This window comes from Procambarus clarkii, chromosome 17 (genome assembly GCF_040958095.1).
Source record: "Procambarus clarkii isolate CNS0578487 chromosome 17, FALCON_Pclarkii_2.0, whole genome shotgun sequence".
Classification (NCBI taxonomy): domain Eukaryota; kingdom Metazoa; phylum Arthropoda; class Malacostraca; order Decapoda; family Cambaridae; genus Procambarus; species Procambarus clarkii.
The window spans coordinates 48,527,166-48,547,812 of NC_091166.1; the positions used below are offsets into that span (position 1 = coordinate 48,527,166).

Sequence of the window (20,647 nt, forward strand, 5' to 3'; positions counted from 1 at the left end):
TTACAAATTTAACCGTCTTCATAATTGGTCACATTGTTATAAAACTAAAATATGCTGAAATTCGTAAAATTGTTTTGCTACATTAACAAAATTTGCTAGAAATAATTCCTTTGAATTGGAATGAAAATATGCTTACCTATACGTAGTGACTTAATTTAGATCCAACATTCAGGAAAAATTTGCATAGGGCCTATGAAGACCATAGCATTACTTGAACTATTACTGTATAACAAGTCAGCCGTCAAGCACTAGTAGCTAACCCAAGATGAGAAGGCAATACAAGTACAGTAGTATATTATTTTATTATTATTTTGTAAATTTGCAATGAATTAAGAACTGCATTACGGTACAGTACTTTTGTATTAGTTTGTGCTTAGAAACTGCAAGGAAAATGACAGGTTGGATAACAATAACCCTTCAAACAAGAAATGCTGCACCAGTGATGATACTTTTTAAGACACTAGTGTTTTCTAGAGTGGAATACTGTTGCATACTAACAGCCTCATTCAGATCTGGAGAGCATGCAAAGATATTTTTTACTGCTAGAATACCCTCGATAAAACATCTAAATTATTGGGACCATTTAACAAAATTTAAATCTGTATTTCTTAGAACAGGCAGGATAGATACATAATAAATTACAGTTGGAAAATAATACTAGGACTGGTTCAAAATCTGCACATACAAATAACATCACACGAGACCAGAAGGCATGGCAGGATGTGCAAAATAACCGCATTTGAAAAGTTGAGGTGCAATAGGCATGCCAAGAGAGAGAACTTGATCAACATCAAATGCCCAAGATTTTTCCAACACCCTCTACACATCTGGGGCATAACAGGCTGACCTCTTGTAAGTGTTCAAAAAAGAACTTGATAAACACCTTCATAGAGTTTCAGGTTTTCTCTAAAGACCTTGCAATTGCTCTTGGCACTTACAACAGTCCACTTTGAATTCCCAAAAAGAGCTAACCACAAACAACAACCCTCCAGTGGTAGAGATGATAATCAGAGGATATAATTTCTCCCACTTTAATGTCGTAACCTTACGGTCAGGCATGTGTCTACCCTAACGGAGTTTGCTAGAGGGCATAGAATGCCGGGGGTTCTACATCAAATTTTGAAATCGATGCAAGGTTCTAGGGCACTTTCACCTTTGTGATGTGTCAAGAAATAACTCGAGTTATTAAGGGAGTTGTATAAGATAATTGAGAGCAATCCTGGGAAAAGGATTTAATTCAAAGCATGTGTAACTTAACACTAATTTATTAAAATAAATTACCGTAACTCTAATACCTGGATAGGGGTTCTGGGAGTTGTTCTACTCCTCAAGCCAGGCTTGACTTGTGAGAGCTTGGTCCAACAGGCTGTTGCTTGGAGTGGCCCACAGGCCCACATATCCACCACAGCCCAGATGGTCTAGTACTTTTCAAAGAAAACTATCTAGTTTTCTCTTGAAGGTGTCAACGTTTGTTCATGGGTTCACAAATAATACACACAGGTTTGGTACGTTAATAGAGTTTCACCATCAAAATTAAGCAACTGAGTACTTGCCTCTCTTCTCCAGCAAAGCACAGTGATCTAACTGAAACACTCATAAAAAACTCTCTTTACACTAGCAAAACAAGGGTAATTGACTGGTGTATCATTCTACATTGAAACCACAAATGTCAAACAATACACATGTATGCACAGCAATAATAATCCTATCGTCACACAAACACAACAATAATAATTCCTGTAAAAGATAGCACATAACATGAAACAATCAAAATTATGCAAATGGTCCTCAGAAAAGTACGTGTAAGTGAACTTGTAAGGTTCAAGGACAGGCATATGACTGGGGTTTTAAAGTTGGTAACTGAGAAGGGAGGCATGCAGCCCTCCTGATAGTGCACAGATATAAAGTGAGCATGGCTTCACCACCAAGTGGTCTGCTTGTTTCAGGAGTTTTGGTGTCCTGATTTCTATAGATTACCTTGTTGTCATCTGTTTTGATTCGTCCAACTTTCTGATGGCCTTTTCTTGGTAAGGCAATTTACAATCCCCTATTTCTTGGATTAGAGGCACCTGGTTCCTGGTAAATCTGTTTATGAGTAGTAAAGGCCTGGTAAGGATTGAATCGAGTGGAGCTTGCCAGGCACCAAGGAGCCCCCCCCCCCAGTTACTAGATAATTGCTAGTCATAGAGTCAGAGCATGATACTTGGGCGTTTGTTCAAGCAACTTCTTTTCTTTGGCATCCATTGACCAAATGAGTTCACATACTGTATACTGATTAAGTATTTTCCACACGAGTCTGTACAATCCGACCTCTCATTACTCAATAATTTTTGCAGACTTTTCTTAGGATTAATCATTATTTGTGAATTGAAACCATTAATAAGAATGAATAAAAAAAGCAGAATTACTGGAAAAACTAGGTTGTGGCCTAGGAGGCAAGCAGCTGGCAGAGCAGTATGTCATTGGTTCAGTACAAATACTGTTTCTGACATAATCAAATGAAACAGATCATGGAATTTATCAGTATAAGGGAGAACAATGGTGGTAAGAGTACAAATCTGAACTGTTACTGAACAGACTGAGTGAACAAATCTCACACCGTCTAAGCATGGTATGTGGATTGAGATGAAGCTGTTTACCAGTGGCTTATGTAGCATTGTAGCCTGAGGGTAACTAGTAGCAGTTGATGGTGCACAGTTAGCTTGTAGCTGAAAAATGGCACAAATCATGGCTAATGAGAACTTCAAGGGCCAGTAAATGTTAAATGTGCACTTACTTTGTGATGTGAAAAGGCTCATAAATTGTGAAGTATTACACTACAGGTCTAATTGCACTGTGCTACCACTGGGTATCTAGTCCAGGTAAATGAAAAATTAATATTTTTTATTTATAGCACAGATCTATTATTTATGAGTACTGTATACAGAATCATTGTTTACATATTATTTTTGTGTCTAAATATACAGAAACATGTATTGTATCATTTGCTTAAAGCACTGTAAAACATTTGGAGATAAAAACAAACAGGAGCAGTGTCACTATTTACAAACCTACCCTCGCATACAATTTTTGTGTTAGAGCAAATTAGCACAAACATATTTTTCATTCTCAGAACATGTATACAAATTTATTTTATGAGTTTACAGTAAAGTACAGTACTGTACTGTACTTTTAACTCAACATGAAAATATCCAGTAATCAATGTGAGGTTTATTAATTTCATAAGGTGAAATTTTATTATTGCATGGCTAATATTTCTTCCATCAAAAGATTGTCCCCCCAAAATATAATATATACATTATACAGGTACAGCATTATATAAAATTTTCATGTACGTACATTTCAAATTAAGAATACTATAACATGTATACCAAGACTATTGTTATTTACCTTTATGTTTACCTGTGTCAAGATCTTGCTGAGTTGATGAATATAATATCATAAAAATTACTCCAAATATGAAAAGAGTGACAACAATGTCTGTCTTCTTCCCTTCAGCTTGCTCCAATCTCTTTTTCAATTGTTTCTCGTAGCGTATTTTTGCATCTTCTCTTCTCACACGACTGTGATCATAGTGAGCCTTTGACCATTCATCAAAGTTAAAAATAGGAGTACGTCCTGTTGAGGTTGGAGCATAGCCTTTCTTTCTTCGTGATTCATAAAATTTGGCAGAATACTCCTCAGCTTCAGCTGGTGTTGCAGCTGTTGAAATAGTAAAAATTCCCCTGTCATACATCTTCCTCTTATGAAAATTTCCCAGAACTTCATAGGCTTCTGTTATCTCTCGGAACTTGAGAGAAGCATCTTCTGCTCCTTTATACTGGTCAGGATGATAGGTTTTTGATAAGTTGTAATAGGCATTTTTCACCTGAAATAAAAATTAGATTGAGTTCACTGTATATGAAAAGCTACTCCTGAGCAGAACACTCAGTTGTTTTCCTAGGCATGGTCCTGCTTTTCCCATGAACATGATTATGCACAATCAATACAGGGTGACATCCCCATTTCAGTGAAAAAAAAGATACTGGAAAATACTCAGCCTGGAATGGCCTCTAGAAGATTCATTTGAACTTAAAACAATAAACATTATTTGTAGTAGTAGTGATTCAGGAAAGACCTGGATAAACACTAGTTTGGAAACAGGGGGTTGTAGATTTATGAAACATTACCATATATTGTAATATGGTAGACATGGGATTGCTGGATTGTTTCAAGTGTAGGTTAGACATATTGTATATGAATGAGTTTGGATGGATATAAATAAGAGCCACCTCATATGGGCCAATAGGCCTTCTGTAATTTCCTTTATTCTTATGTCAATTCATGTACAGTACCCTCAAACCTCTTCTAAGCAAAAAACTTCCACAATACTGTACACTGACATGGTGAGAGGTCTGTAGCAGATGGAGTTTAACCACTCGAGGTACCATGATACGGGAATTTAAGAAGAGGGGGACTGAGGGAGTGATGGGAAGCCTTACTTGTTATGTGGATGTAGTTGAATCTGTGCTACGGGCTACATGAGTTTAGAGCGACTCTTCCCTAAACACTCACTCAGTGTTGCCCCTGCACTGACAGTTATTTCTCAGGTGTGTTCTACAGTTCACCCCATAAAGGCCATGCTATGAAGGTGAAGAGCCTCGCCCTGGGTAGTGTATGAGTGATGACTCCTCTATGAGACCCTAATGTTCCCGGAACATTAACATACCGGGCCCGCCATAATCCTGTTCGACCTGCAAAATCTCCACGCCTGAATATCGGCCCAGGACATGTTTGTGAACATCACTGACAGAGTAGCATACAATACTGTACTTCCAAACATCATGGGCTCGAAGGTAGAATGCAGGCTGGCTAGACTTAATAATACTGCAGATGACCTGAGAAAGACAAGCCATGGAACAAGGAGCCAAGCTAACAGTCACAAGGCAATCACTGAGGCAGAATTGGTGGTACAAAGGAAGTGGAAGTCCTTTCCGACTTCCAGTCTAATGTCTGTGCTTTTCTGACTGCTGCAACCCATGCCCATCCTGTGGGAGGTAGTGCAGCCCATACCCATCCTGTAGGAGGTGGTGCTGCCTATGCCCATTCTGTGGGAGGTGGTGCAGCCCATCCTGTGGGAGGTACATATCTCAAATTAGAGGTACATAATTGTACCTCTATAGAATATAACAGTACATAATGGGCTCAGGAACTGAACTTTATAGCCATAACTGGGTATGGTCAAATCATAGACCCATTTTGTACATAACTTGTTTCCTAATACGTATGTTTATACAAACAGTATATGTATTTAGGTAAAGCTAGGTTTGTAAGTGAACCATCCTAAGGTTCTTCTAAGGTGCTTCTTCACCTAACCTAACCTAATCTACCCCAGGATTCAATACACAGTTGTCTAACTCCTGTGGACCTATTTGTTGGTACAGTAGGTGAAGAGAAGGAAAGGTAACTATCAGGAGAAAGTTCTAAGCCATTATGACTATATAGCACTTGGAAGGGGTCAGGATAAGGATTGAGATGGGACAGGGGGGAGGAATGGTGCCCAACCACGTGAATGGCCGGGGATTGAACGCCGACCTGCAGGATGCTCTACCATCACTCTACCAGCCCAAGCGGTTGGGCTGGAGCATCAAATTTAAAGAAACATTTCCCAAATACTTTTGTCATACGGCTGGAATTGAAGCCGAAACGTTTGGGCTGTAAACCGATCGTAGTTATCACTGCATAACTACAACGGTGGTGAATTCAACCATACTTATATGGACGTACCTGTAAAGGCAAGATGACCGGACACTCTCTCGGGTTCCGTGAAGGATGTCACTTATTTCCTGCCCTTGAAAGCATGCTGCTGTGACACTACTCTCACAGAAATGAAAATGTGAAGCTGATATTTTGTTAATCATACCTGCGATTGTGTAGCCTTAGGGGTGAGCTGAAGAACATCGTAGTAATTCCTGCGTTTCTGCCCGCTGCCGCCCTTGGATAACCTCAGTAGTTGTTGATAATTAATAGAATTGCCTGCTAGAAGAAACCTATCATGTTTATAATTAACAGCGTTTCCAATTAATGCTCTGCAAGCACTGTAACTTCTCACAACAGAATTAAAATTGCTTTTCAATTTCTTCCCACAAGCAACTGGTGTCATTGTCCATATATACTGTATATATATAGATAAGATTTAGTTGAAATGACTGGTTATGACCAGTGTGTTCGAGGTATCATATTCTTGAGCCTGGAGATGCTGCCAGTGTGTGGGAGATGAGCAGCAGCTGGCCAAGGCTCCTCCTCCCTCACGATCACTCCTCTCCACCTGATTGATTGACGATTGATTAAGGTTAAACCACCCAACAGGTGGCACGAGTAAGTGGTAGAGGTTTTGGAGTGAATGTTATCTTTGGTCGTGTTGTGGAGCCTTGCCGAGATCCCTTATATAGGGGTTGTACTCAAATTATATACATACGTTTACACAAAATTAATTTTCTAGTTATTAAAATCATATATATATCGCTAGCCTGGCCTAAGTTATGTTGGTTTTAAAACCCGTTTTGGGTTTATTCTGGGTACGGGTACCGGGTGACTTGCATCACTGATATTCAACCTGGCTATGTGGGGATGCACTGACGATACTTGGACGCCATATTGGAATGCCCATCTTACAACTCGGGTTCATCAAGAAGTTTTTACTTGAATTTACCTGAGGGCCACTAACGTGCTCTAGTGGCCTCGACGAGGACAGGAAGCCGGCGCCTTGTCAAAGGTCCCCCCTCATTTGTCATAATGCTCTTTTTCTGACGATACTTGGACGCCATATTGGAATGCCGATCTTACAACTCCAGGTGCTGGGTTCATCAAGAAGTTTTTACTTGAATTTACCTGAGGGCCACTAACGTGCTCTAGTGGCCTCGACGAGGACAGGAAGCCGGCGACTTGTCAAAGGTCCCCTCATTTATCATAATGCTCTTTTTCTAGCTGCATTTTAAACTTCAACAGATTCAACAGATGGATTCATAATAACTATTGTATCTCTGTCGTTCTAATAACATAAAAATGTATGCTTTATTGGCATTTAGTATTTTATGTTTTATTAGTGTATCTCCATTAATTAGAGGACGTTGATCCAGACAATTTCTTCAAAAGGTCAGATGTAACACAAACAAGGAGCAATATGGTTTCAAACTCAACAATTAAGCCACAGTGTAGGACAGAAAACAGGAGATGCTTTTTCACCCACATAGTTATTAACCCATGGAACCGGCTACCCATGCGTTTATAACGCCTACATAAGTGGCCCTGCTGATAACTAAGGCATGGAGTTTCGAAGAGATGGACATCCCAGGCTGTGAAGATTAAATAGACTACATAGCAGGCACAACGACAATGGGTGGGCCAAGGATAAGAACATAAGAACATAAGAACAAAGGTAACTGCAGAAGGCCTATTGGCCCATACGAGGCAGCTCCTATTCTATAACCACCCAATCCCACTCATATACTTGTCCAACCCGTGCTTGAAACAATCGAGGGACCCCACCTCCACAATGTTACGCGGCAATTGGTTCCACAAATCAACAACCCTGTTACTGAACCAGTATTTACCCAAGTCTTTCCTAAATCTAAACTTATCCAATTTATATCCATTGTTTCGTGTTCTGTCCTGTGTTGATACTTTTAATACCCTATTAATATCCCCCCGGTTATGTCCATTCATCCACTTGTAAACCTCTATCATGTCACCCCTAACTCTTCGCCTTTCCAGTGAATGCAACTTAAGCTTTGTTAATCTTTCTTCATATGAAAGATTTCTAATTTGGGGAATTAACTTAGTCATCCTACGCTGGACACGTTCAAGTGAATTTATATCCATTCTATAATATGGCGACCAAAACTGAACTGCATAATCTAAATGGGGCCTAACTAGAGCAAGATATAGCTTGAGAACCACACCAGGTGTCTTGTTACTAACGCTGCGATTAATAAATCCAAGTGTCCGATTTGCCTTATTACGAACATTTATGCATTGATCCTTTTGTTTTAAATTCTTACTAATCATAACTCCCAGATCCCTTTCGCAATCCGACTTCGCAATCACAACACCATCTAGCTCGTATCTTGTAACTCTATCATCATTACCTAACCTCAGAACTTTACATTTATCAGCATTAAACTGCATCTGCCAATCCTTTGACCATTTCAAAACCCTATCTAGATCAACTTGAAGTGATAGTGAGTCCTCCTCCGAATTAATTTCCCTACCGATTTTCGTATCATCGGCAAATTTGCAAATGTTGCTACTCAAACCTGAATCTAAATCATTTATATATATTATAAACAACAGAGGTCCCAGGACAGAGCCTTGAGGCACTCCACTTACAACATTTTCCCACTCTGACTTGATTCCATTTATACTAACTCTCTGTTTCCTTTGGTATAGCCATGCCCTAATCCAGCTTAATACAGCACCCCCAATACCATGAGACTCTATTTTTTTAATCAGTCTTTCATGTGGCACTGTATCAAAAGCTTTGCTAAAGTCAAGGTATACAACATCGCAATCCTTACCACTATCAACTGCCTCAACAATGCTAGAATAAAAAGATAACAAATTTGTTAAACATGAACGGCCATTTATAAAACCATGTTGCGACTCAATTATTAATTTATGTTTTTCAAGATGAAGACGAATTTTATTTGCTATTATAGATTCGAGTAACTTTCCCACAATAGACGTTAGGCTAATTGGTCGATAGTTAGACGCAAGTGATCTATCTCCTTTCTTAAAAACTGGTATCACATTAGCAACTTTCCAAAACTCTGGCACTCTGCCTGACTCTATTGATTTATTAAATATGGTTGACAGTGGGTTACAAAGCTCCTCTTTGCATTCTTTAAGCACCCTAGCAAACACTTCATCCGGCCCTGGGGATTTGTTTGGTTTGAGTTTTACTATTTGTTTAAGAACATCCTCCCTGGTAACTGCTAAACTCGTCAACCTGTCCTCGTCCCCACCCACATAGACTTGTTCGGCTGAAGGCATATTGTTAAGTTCCTCTTTAGTAAATACAGATACAAAATATTTATTAAAAATACTACTCATCTCTTCATCACTATCTGTTATTTGACCTGTCTCAGTTTTTAATGGACCTATCCTTTCCCTAGTCTTAGTACGATATAACTGAAAAAACCCTTTAGGATTTGTCTTTGCTTGCCCTGCTATGCGAACTTCATAGTTTCTTTTTGCTTTCCTTATCTCTTTTTTAACATTTCTAACCAGTTGTACGAATTCCTGTTCTAAAGTGACCTCCCCATTTTTAATCCTTTTGTACCAAGCTCTCTTTTTACCTATAAGGTTCTTCAAATTCTTTGTTATCCACTTTGGGTCATTAGTATACGATCTACTCAATTTGTATGGTATACTACGTTCCTGTGCTTTGTTTAGAATATTCTTAAATAAGTTATATATTGAATCCACATCGAAATCCCCATTTAAGTCACCTATCGCTGGGTTCATGTCTCGCTCCAAGACCGGCCCACACCCCATACCCAAGCCTTTCCAATCAATTTGACCCAAAAAATTTCTTAGGCTATTAAAATCAGCTTTTCGAAAATCTGGCACTTTAACAGAATTTTCTCCTACTGGTCTATTCCATTCTATGCTAAATCTGATTTCTTTGTGATCACTGCTCCCTAGCTCACTCCCTATTTCGATGTCATTAATTTGCGTTTCCCTGTTAGTTAACACTAAATCTAAAATATTATTTTCCCGTGTTGGTTCCTTAATGTGTTGCGTAAGAAAGCAATCGTCAATTAATTCTAGAAAATCTTCTGCTTCACTATTCCCTGTTTTGTTCAACCAGTTTATTCCGCTAAAATTAAAGTCACCCATGACATAAATACTGTTAGATCTAGATGCTCTAGATATTTCATCCCATAGATGCTTTGCTTCCATTCTGTCTAAATTTGGTGGCCTATATATTACTCCTATTATAATATTATTAGCTTTTTCGTTTAATTCAATCCAAATAGTTTCTGTGTGTGGCTCTGTTTTGATTCCCTCTTTGAGACTACATTTCAAATTGTCCCTAACATATATGGCTACTCCACCTCCTCGTCTAATATATCTATCTGTGTGAAATAGTTTAAATCCATATATTTGATATTCAGCTAATAGTTCTCTTGGAGCGAGACATGAACCCAGCGATAGGTGACTTAAATGGGGATTTCGATGTGGATTCAATATATAACTTATTTAAGAATATTCTAAACAAAGCACAGGAACGTATTATACCATACAAATTGAATAGATCGTATACTAATGACCCAAAGTGGATAACAAAGAATTTGAAGAACCTTATAGGTAAAAAGAGAGCTTGGTACAAAAGGATTAAAAATGGGGAGGTCACTTTAGAACAGGAATTCGTACAACTGGTTAGAAATGTTAAAAAAGAGATAAGGAAAGCAAAAAGAAACTATGAAGTTCGCATAGCAGGGCAAGCAAAGACAAATCCTAAAGGGTTTTTTCAGTTATATCGTACTAAGACTAGGGAAAGGATAGGTCCATTAAAAACTGAGACAGGTCAAATAACAGATAGTGATGAAGAGATGAGTAGTATTTTTAATAAATATTTTGTATCTGTATTTACTAAAGAGGAACTTAACAATATGCCTTCAGCCGAACAAGTCTATGTGGGTGGGGACGAGGACAGGTTGACGAGTTTAGCAGTTACCAGGGAGGATGTTCTTAAACAAATAGTAAAACTCAAACCAAACAAATCCCCAGGGCCGGATGAAGTGTTTGCTAGGGTGCTTAAAGAATGCAAAGAGGAGCTTTGTGACCCACTGTCAACCATATTTAATAAATCAATAGAGTCAGGCAGAGTGCCAGAGTTTTGGAAAGTTGCTAATGTGATACCAGTTTTTAAGAAAGGAGATAGATCACTTGCGTCTAACTATCGACCAATTAGCCTAACGTCTATTGTGGGAAAGTTACTCGAATCTATAATAGCAAATAAAATTCGTCTTCATCTTGAAAAACATAAATTAATAATTGAGTCGCAACATGGTTTTATAAATGGCCGTTCATGTTTAACAAATTTGTTATCTTTTTATTCTAGCATTGTTGAGGCAGTTGATAGTGGTAAGGATTGCGATGTTGTATACCTTGACTTTAGCAAAGCTTTTGATACAGTGCCACATGAAAGACTGATTAAAAAGATAGAGTCTCATGGTATTGGGGGTGCTATATTAAGCTGGATTAGGGCATGGCTATACCAAAGGAAACAGAGAGTTAGTATAAATGGAATCAAGTCAGAGTGGGAAAATGTTGTAAGTGGAGTGCCTCAAGGCTCTGTCCTGGGACCTCTGTTGTTTATAATATATATAAATGATTTAGATTCAGGTTTGAGTAGCAACATTTGCAAATTTGCCGATGATACGAAAATCGGTAGGGAAATTAATTCGGAGGAGGACTCACTATCACTTCAAGTTGATCTAGATAGGGTTTTGAAATGGTCAAAGGATTGGCAGATGCAGTTTAATGCTGATAAATGTAAAGTTCTGAGGTTAGGTAATGATGATAGAGTTACAAGATACGAGCTAGATGGTGTTGTGATTGCGAAGTCGGATTGCGAAAGGGATCTGGGAGTTATGATTAGTAAGAATTTAAAACAAAAGGATCAATGCATAAATGTTCGTAATAAGGCAAATCGGACACTTGGATTTATTAATCGCAGCGTTAGTAACAAGACACCTGGTGTGGTTCTCAAGCTATATCTTGCTCTAGTTAGGCCCCATTTAGATTATGCAGTTCAGTTTTGGTCGCCATATTATAGAATGGATATAAATTCACTTGAACGTGTCCAGCGTAGGATGACTAAGTTAATTCCCCAAATTAGAAATCTTTCATATGAAGAAAGATTAACAAAGCTTAAGTTGCATTCACTGGAAAGGCGAAGAGTTAGGGGTGACATGATAGAGGTTTACAAGTGGATGAATGGCCATAACCGGGGGGATATTAATAGGGTATTAAAAGTATCAACACAGGACAGAACACGAAACAATGGATATAAATTGGATAAGTTTAGATTTAGGAAAGACTTGGGTAAATACTGGTTCAGTAACAGGGTTGTTGATTTGTGGAACCAATTGCCGCGTAACATTGTGGAGGTGGGGTCCCTCGATTGTTTCAAGCACGGGTTGGACAAGTATATGAGTGGGATTGGGTGGTTATAGAATAGGAGCTGCCTCGTATGGGCCAATAGGCCTTCTGCAGTTACCTTTGTTCTTATGTTCTTATGTTCTTATGTTCTCTATTTTCTACATTCATCCACGTTTCGGTAAGTGCAATAATATCTATTTTTTCTGTGCAGACAAGAGCATTTAATTCGTTAATTTTATTTCTTAGACTTCTACTGTTAGTGTAATATACCCTAAGTGAATTGTTATTTTGCGGACCTTCTCTTTCCCTGATCGTTTTGCCAATTTCTTTCTCCCACAAACACATACTTTTATTACCTCCTTCCTCTAATGGCAGTAGTAATATATCAGTAATATATCAGTCTAGCAGTCCCCGTGGTGTAGTGGTAAGACACTCGCCTGGCGTTCCGCGAGCGCTATGTCATGGGTTCGTATCCTGGCCGGGGAGGATTTACTGGGCACAAATCCTTAACTGTAGCCTCTGTTTAACGCAACAGTAAAATGTGTACTTGGATGAAAAAACGATTCTTCGCGGCAGGGAATTGTATTCCAGGGACCTGCCCGAAACGCTACGCGTACTAGTGGCTGTACAAGAATGTAAAAACTCTTGTATATATCTCTCAAAATATAACCGCCCGTTAAATGACACAAGGCCCAGACAGGAGTATGACAGGAACAACATGGCAACCATTAATATAATAGAGAGAATAGTTTCTATTGCCTGCAGCAAGGAAGCCAAACTGTTGATCATGGAGGACTTCAACCATGGAAAGATAGACTGGGAAAATCGAGAACTACATGGAGGAACAGAAACATAGAGAGCTAAATTATTAGACGTGGCGACAAGAAACTTTCTATGCCAACATGTCAAGGGCCCACAAGAAAGAGAGGAAAGAATGAACCAGCCTGCAGACTTGAGCTGATATTTGCCCTGAACGAGTCAGACATATATAAAATTATCAGAGGAATTGACAGGGTAGATAAAGATAACTTGTTTAGCACAGGTGGAAAGCGAACAAGGGCGCATAGGTGAAAACGTAGTACCCTAATAATTAAGCCCCAGGCACGTTAGAAAGAACTTTTTCAGTGTCGTAGTTAACAGATGGAATGAAGTGGTGGAGGCGGACTTCATACACAGTTTCAAATGTAGATATGATAGAGCCCAGTAGGCTCAGGAATCTGTACACCAGTTGATTGACAGTTGAGAGGCGGGACGAAAGAGCCAAAGCTCAACCCCTCCCCCTCCCGCAAGCACATCATCTTACCTTATCTCTTATCTTAATTAGGTGAGTTCTCGCCAAAACCGCACATGCCAAAACTCGGATAATTGTTAAAATTTAACTTGAAAAGATCATCAGGGCAAATAGGGAGATCTTTGACAAGCCGCCAACTTTCTGTCCTCCTCGAGGCCCCTAGTGTAAGTGGCCCTCAGGTAAATTCAGGTAAACGACTGGATACTGTACAAATTCGGGCCCAAAGAGCCAAAGCTCAACCCCCGCAAGCCCAATTAGGTGAGTACATAGGGCGCTGTGCTTTTTTTTTAGTTTAGTTCATTTATTATGCACCCCATACCCATCTTGTGGGCGGTAGTGGAAAGGGTTACAGAGGCACATAATGAGCTCAGGGACTGAACCCCACAATTCATTTAGCTAAGCAAGTTACAATCTTGATGAGCTAGTTACAAAATTCAATATAAGTCGTCACATCAACAATGGGTTCGAGATCGACCTCAAGTACAGGTTCTAAATTAAGCAACTGTGCTGCCGCTGCCCCTAACCCAGCAGCAACAACACTGGAGGAACACGTGAGTGGACCAGGCAACATCCCTTCTCTGCGTTCAGTAAGCAGCGACTTTAGTATAAATAGTAGTCATCGGAACGCAAACTGGGCATAACGAAGTGTAAACAGAGACTTTATATATATATTTAACATGCCTCAGGGAGGTTTCAAGAACAAAAAGGGGGCCCAGGTTCCACCAAAGCTCAAAAAAGGAAAAAAACAGAATCCGCTCAAGATCAGGAAAGGAGGTAGGTTTATACATTATTAAATATGTACGGAATTTAAGAAATACACCATGTGTACATATTAATTAAGAATATGAATACTGTATGTTCATTAGTCACATTTTGAGGTTAAATGTGCATTTACAGAATTTGTTTACAATTATCAGCTGATTCTGTCAACTACTAGTATATATATAAACATAAAGAAGTAATTTTGGCTTGCATATGTCACAGTGTAAGAAAGACACTTCAACAGATTTTAAAACCTACTTAACCTTACCCAGCTGTGCCCAAACCCTCCTAACCTAACCCACTTGAATCTTAAACAGCCTAACCTAACTCATCCAAGCGTATCACAGCCTAACCTATGCTAATAAATGTAATAAATTATAATAATGATATACAGTATACGGTTTTGACAGTCACAAAATGCAAATGACCATGCAATTGGAGCATAACAATTCATATCACAACTACCAAGTTAACAGCATTACCTTGCAGCAGATTGACAAGGAAAATGGCCTTGGTGTTAGAACCCATCATTCACTGAAAGTTGCATAACAAGTGGGAGTGGTGTAACAGTGCAAGTATTTTGCACTCTTTCATGGATAATTGTGAGTTGTAATTGTGTGTGTGTGTGTGTAGTGAGGAGCGCAATGGTAGGAGGGAGGTGTTGACTAGCTTCAATCTGCTGGTCAGTGCTACCTATGCTCTAAAAATAAGACAAATTTCATACAATAAATTTTCATAGAATTATTGATTTGTATGCAAAATGTATGAAAAACTTGGAAATAAGTGAATATTTTTTCATTGGGTGGAGACACTAAAAGGTTGCGTGGTGGCTGTGTCTGGCATCTGTCAAAACACGAGGCCCGACTTTACTGACGCTTCCTGTGTTATCCTCGAATGTTTCACTGATTGTTTATCACTTGTTTCTCTTTATTTACAAGAGTATGTGTATGTTGAATAACTTGATAAATCACATAATTCATATGACACATGATAATGTTTCAATTGGTGATTAGTTTACCTGGTACTGTATACTCCATTACAACCATAGAGAGCAGTGAAAAGGATTTGAACATAATATTCAACGGTGTTGGGATCTGGGCGATGACATATAACCTAATTGGCACCATATAGCCAAGAGTATAGATTGAAAGAAAGGTGTAAGCCACCAATGTGGCACCACCACAGATGACGGCAGGCTACTAGTACACGTAACCATGAAATGGTAGAAGGATTTTTTTCATTGGTCAAGGCAAACTCCATTACATCCACAGAGAGTTATAACAGTATACAGTGAAACCTCGGTGTATGAATGCGCCTGAATAAAAATTTTCCAGTGTACGACGAAATTATCATCTAAGAAAATAGTAGTGAGGATGACGATAGAAAAAAAAAAGATAATTCATAAACATGTACAGTAGACGGTATGTATATGGTTGATTTGACTAGGAAAATGTGTGCAGTATAGGAAGAACTGCAAAGTTTGGCTGAAAAGACTCGCCCAGATAAAGCTGTAGCAAGCCGTTGTATTAACCATTTTAATGACAGACAGCTGTTAAAATGTAGGCAAAAACAAGTGTCTAGACAGATTCTTAGTGAGACAAACAACCAGTGAGTCACAACCAGGTCCTAGTGGTATGCCTACAAAATGTAGGTGAGAGAGTACACCAGAAATGTCATCACTGCCTGATGTTACAATGGATGGGGACTCCCCTTCCAAACACAAACACCTCCCCTCCTCCCCATTCTCACAATCTTTGTTATGCCATTTATTTTATTTAAAGTTTACATTTATTCCTTATTGTTTTGTTCTTGAAAAAAATATGAGTAGTATTCTGTATAAAATGTTTTTTTAAGTTAAGATTTTTGGATGTGTGGAATGGATTAATTTAATTTACATTATTTCTTACGGGAAAATTTGATTTTATGTACGAATAATGTAGTTTATTAAAATTGTTCATGCATTTCAGCTCGCACCATTGCACCCAAGAAAGCCAAGGCACAAGAGGGCATGTTGGTACAGAAGCAGTTACAGAAGGCCATTAATGCCAATATTGAACAAGAGATGAAGCAAAGGGCATCAAAGGACTTTACCTCCTTTAAAGTATGTGGAAATATGCTATAGTATGCCTAACATAACACTTCAAATTTGTAGGAATTGGGGTTGGTAATATTTTATTCAGTACCGTCCCCCACTGATAGTCCCCCACTATTCAGTATACTCCCCACTGATAGTCCCCCACTATTCAGTATACTCCCCACTGATAGTCCCCCACTATTTTTCTGTCTCGTTTCCATATTGAGTAGCCCCTCGTAAATATGCCCTCACTTAAAATATCTTTGAGTTTCGTCTTCGTTAATTCTTCAGCTGTATTATATCATTTAGCTCCAATATTTTGTATCTTGCTTCAGTCTGTTAATACAGTATATATATAATTTTCAGGAACATGTTTTTTCTCCCCCTTGTTCTTTACTCCCATTTTCTCTAGTGATTTTGTTAGTTTGCCTTTTTTAGTATGTATCAAAGAGAATAAGTGTGGATGGCACAAAAGTTATGGCAAAGTATAAGTCTGGGTGATAGTAGTTTTTGAGAAATGGATGAATGTATTTGCCTCCACACTACTCACTTGTATCTCCCCCATGTCCCCTCCAGTCTCCATACCATCGCCTCTTCCTTCCCCATGTCCCCTCTAGCCTTCACACCGCCACCTCTTCCTCCCCCATGTCCCCTCTAGCCTCCACTCTATCCCCCCTTGCATCTCTCCCATGTCCCCTCTAGCCTCCACACCACCAACCTCTTTCTTCACCTCGCTACCCTCCACACTACTACTACTAAGACCACTAAAAGCCACAATCTTCAACATCACCACAACCACTTCCACCATCTACTACACCTTCCTTTACCACTACTGCAACCATGACCACTGTAGCCACTAATAATACCACCACCTCTGAAATTGCTACCATTGCAACCACCACACCTGCATCCACAGCCTTGCAAACCACAAACACCCCATGTTCATTAGATGATTAGACCTTGACTCCCAGAACTCGTTATACTCTCTGTACTTGCTGTAGCACACTGTAATTATTATACTCCCTGTACTTGCTACAACACCCTGTAATTATTATAATCTCTGTACTTGCTGTAGCACCCTGTAATTATTATACTCCCTGTACATGCTGTAACACCCTGTAATTATTATACTCCCTGTACATGCTGTAACACCCTGTAATTATTATACTCCCTGTACTTGCTACAGCACCCTGTAATTATTATACACCCTACATTCATTGTCACATTGTATCCCAAGATATGCTTGACTCAGATATTTTCTTGATTGCCATCATGCAAGTAATACATAGCTGCTTCATTATTCTTATCATTATACAGTATTTGTTAATATTCATATTTAGTAATATGTATTTTTTTTACAGCTATTCAAGAAGGAGAAAAATCCAACTGATAAGAACAAGAAGTGATTTCCTCAAGGTTAACTATCAGCTATTTTGGATTGATTATTTTTGCAGTGACTCCACTTATACTGTACATTACTGTATTATTAAAAATTAATTATAAATACGTACTATCAGTATATTCCCTGGTAAAAATGTTGGTCAATGAATTATATAATAAACATTATTGAGTATATTTTGTTTTCCTGATGATTTACTCAATGTTATTACATTGCAAAAATGGTGGCATTCTGTCTCACATTTCAGAGGTGCAAACAACCCCACAGTCTTTGAAATAAAAACAGGCACTTTATTTTTGTATATGTGTACCAAGTAATTATTTTTGCACTTGGGGTGTCTCGAAGTCATTGGCTCAGTCTGTTAAACAGTGGTCTTCCAATAGTAAATAATTTATGACTGGACCCCCATCTCTTTGAGTTTTCTTCTGTATAATGACATTTTAATTTTATGCTATTTTTACATAAAATACTAAAATCATCTTCTAAGCAGGTTAGGGAAAAGTTATTAACTGTACATTTGGGAAGAGTATAATTGTAATTAGTGGATTACGTAGACTTAACAAATCCATTTTATTAAGCTAATAAGAGTTTGGAGCGGGTATATTATTGATATACTCGCCATAAACTCTACAAATGGTCAGAAGACTGGAAAATGCTTTTTAATATCGACAAATGCAAGACCATGCATGTGGGGAAAAACAACCGACGCCACAACTACCACATTAATAGTCATATGAACATTACACCATATTGATGAAGAAAGTGACCTTAGAGTAAAGATCCGCCACTCATTAAAAGATGCACAACAGGTGGGTGCAGCAGTCAGAAAAGCTAACCAAAATCTTGGGATAATACAGCATACTTTTGACTATAAGGAAAAGAAGGTAATGGTTCAACTGTATAAATATCTGGTGTGCCTCTCATTTAGATTATTGTATCCAAGCATGGAGACCTCATTTTCAGAAGGACATAGCTGCTCTGAAGAACGTGCAACACCGGGCAACAAGTCATTCTAAAGCTAAGTCATCTCTCGTATCAGGAACACTTGAAGGCCACAGGGCTAACAACACTTTTTATACTTTATTTCAATGTATTTTTATACTTTCTTACCTGTAAACATTTTTAATTTTGCTAGGAATTACCTTCTTAAAATTATGTTGGATTAAGGATCTGCCCAAAACGAAACGCTATGCGTGCTAGTGGCTTTATAAGAATGTAAAATTTCAAGTCTCCATACTCTAATAAACCCAATGTACCTTCTTATATATAAATAAATAAACACTGCAAACCAGGCATGACAAAGCAGATCTCATTGAAACTTTTAAAATACTGAACAAGTTGGAGGATATTAATCAGGATATTTTCTTCAGAAGGTCAGATGTAACACAAACAAGGAGCAATGGTTTCAATCTCAACAAGCCACAATGTAGGACAGAACAGGAGATGCTTTTTTACCCACAGGGTTATTAACCCATGGAGCCGCCTACCCGCCGAAGCCGTAACTGCAAAAACTGCTGAATTTAAAAATATACCTGAAAAAAGATCATCAAGGCAAATGGGAGGGACCTTCAACAAGCCGGCAGCTTCCTGTCCTCGTCGAGGCTACTAGGGTTTGTGGCCCTCAGGTAAATCAGGTAATGAAAATTCCCAGAGATACTTACAGCTAGTCAAAACCAAGCAGTAGTAAGATCTAGGAGTCTGCTGATTTGATTGGATGATCCATAGATGTGTTGCTCTTCTTGCATGATAGTATGATGATAGAAGGAATTACTTTACTAGTGTCGATTTCACTCTGTCTCAGATCTACATGGTTTTGTTGACGTTCTTGGTGTATTATTGCTCTAAGACTGTTTATAGTTTACTTCTTTTATTATGCACCCCATACCCATCTTGTAGGCGGTAGTGGAAAGGGTTACAGACACACACAATGGGCTCAGGGACTGAACCCCACAATTCATTTAGCTAAGCAAGTTACAATCTTGATGAGCTAGTTACAAAATTAAAGGCCCATCATAACATTAGCAATGGGCTCGAGACTGACTTATAGGCACGAAAAAGTTAAAAACTTATAATAAGAGATATATGCAGGCCAGCAAACTCAGAATGTAACTCTAGTCCTTAGGGCAGTTCGTTGTTGCCTTCAACCTCGTTCTGACAGTTTCTGCGACGGCGCTGGAACCAATTGTATTGGCGTTTGCCTTTCCATTGGAGACTTTCGGCGCTGTGGAGAGGAGGGATCTGCTGCATGGGTGACAGCTTCTCCCCCGTATCAACCTACCCTGGCTTTGTGCCCTGGAGAGGCTACTCCAGACCGACAACCAGAGCGCAACTCCATAGACTCCTGTGACTGATGGATGCCTACTTCGGTATGAAATAACTAGAGCATCTAGGTCAAACAGTATTTATGTTATTGGTGACTTTAATTTTAGTGGAATAAACGGGTAAACTGGTCGTCTGCTATTTAAAGACTTTTCTTCTTGATAGTAGGTGCGGTTTGCATGAAGGATTTGTCCTCCCGATGACTGCACCATTTAAAGACTAACGCTCCTGTACTGTCAATGAAGAAGCAGGCATTTTTACCACATTTGACTACTTCCTGTAATCCTGATAATACACCTTGGAGTTCAACCTGCGTTGAAGAGACATTGTCAGTTAAGCGGCGTCCAATAACAGTATCTACAGTGCCGATGTCAGTGTACTCCCTAATCAAGACTCCACATCCTGGCTTTCCATCCCTAGCTACTGACCCATCACAAATATACATGTAGAGTGTTTTCTGCAGGTAATTTTCTAATTATACAATCATATGTTGCCCACAGCTCTCCTATCTCATACACACTTTTTTCTTTTGCAAGGGAATAATCACTACATCTATGTTACAATTCTCCCATGGTGGTGTGAATTGTCTCTTAGGCAAAGAAATACATTTTGGAATAACATCATACTTTATAACATTAGAACACACTGTACT

General features: G+C 38.8%; 2 protein-coding genes across 2 annotated transcripts; one reads left to right on the forward strand and one right to left on the reverse strand.

The window, feature by feature from the left end:
* Positions 1-3,028: 3,028 nt before the first annotated feature.
* LOC123752811 (dnaJ homolog subfamily C member 30, mitochondrial) lies at positions 3,029-6,607 on the reverse strand. The gene is made up of 2 exons (XM_069325985.1): positions 5,903-6,607; positions 3,029-3,868 (listed from the first exon to the last, which is right to left on the reverse strand). Exons 1-2 carry the CDS (start codon positions 6,140-6,142, stop codon positions 3,383-3,385), a joined length of 726 nt encoding a protein of 241 aa, XP_069182086.1. The 5' UTR covers positions 6,143-6,607; the 3' UTR covers positions 3,029-3,382.
* Positions 6,608-13,947: 7,340 nt separating this feature from the next.
* Positions 13,948-17,781, forward strand: LOC138365549 (UPF0390 protein zgc136864-like). The gene is made up of 3 exons (XM_069325987.1): positions 13,948-14,215; positions 16,171-16,304; positions 17,639-17,781. Exons 1-3 carry the CDS (start codon positions 14,119-14,121, stop codon positions 17,681-17,683), a joined length of 276 nt encoding a protein of 91 aa, XP_069182088.1. The 5' UTR covers positions 13,948-14,118; the 3' UTR covers positions 17,684-17,781.
* Positions 17,782-20,647: the final 2,866 nt, after the last annotated feature.

Bases quoted from the DNA above. Each gene is read 5' to 3' on its own strand.
- LOC123752811 (XM_069325985.1), bottom strand. From the start codon at position 6,142: ATGACACCAGTTGCTTGTGGGAAGAAATTGAAAAGCAATTTTAATTCT. The intron at 3,869-5,902 runs GTATGATTAACA...TTTTTATTTCAG, and splicing joins CTAAGGCTACACAATCGCAG to GTGAAAAATGCCTATTACAA.
- LOC138365549 (XM_069325987.1), top strand. From the start codon at position 14,119: ATGCCTCAGGGAGGTTTCAAGAACAAAAAGGGGGCCCAGGTTCCACCA. The intron at 14,216-16,170 runs GTAGGTTTATAC...CATGCATTTCAG, and splicing joins GCTCAAGATCAGGAAAGGAG to CTCGCACCATTGCACCCAAG. The intron at 16,305-17,638 runs GTATGTGGAAAT...TTTTTTTTACAG, and splicing joins AGGACTTTACCTCCTTTAAA to CTATTCAAGAAGGAGAAAAA.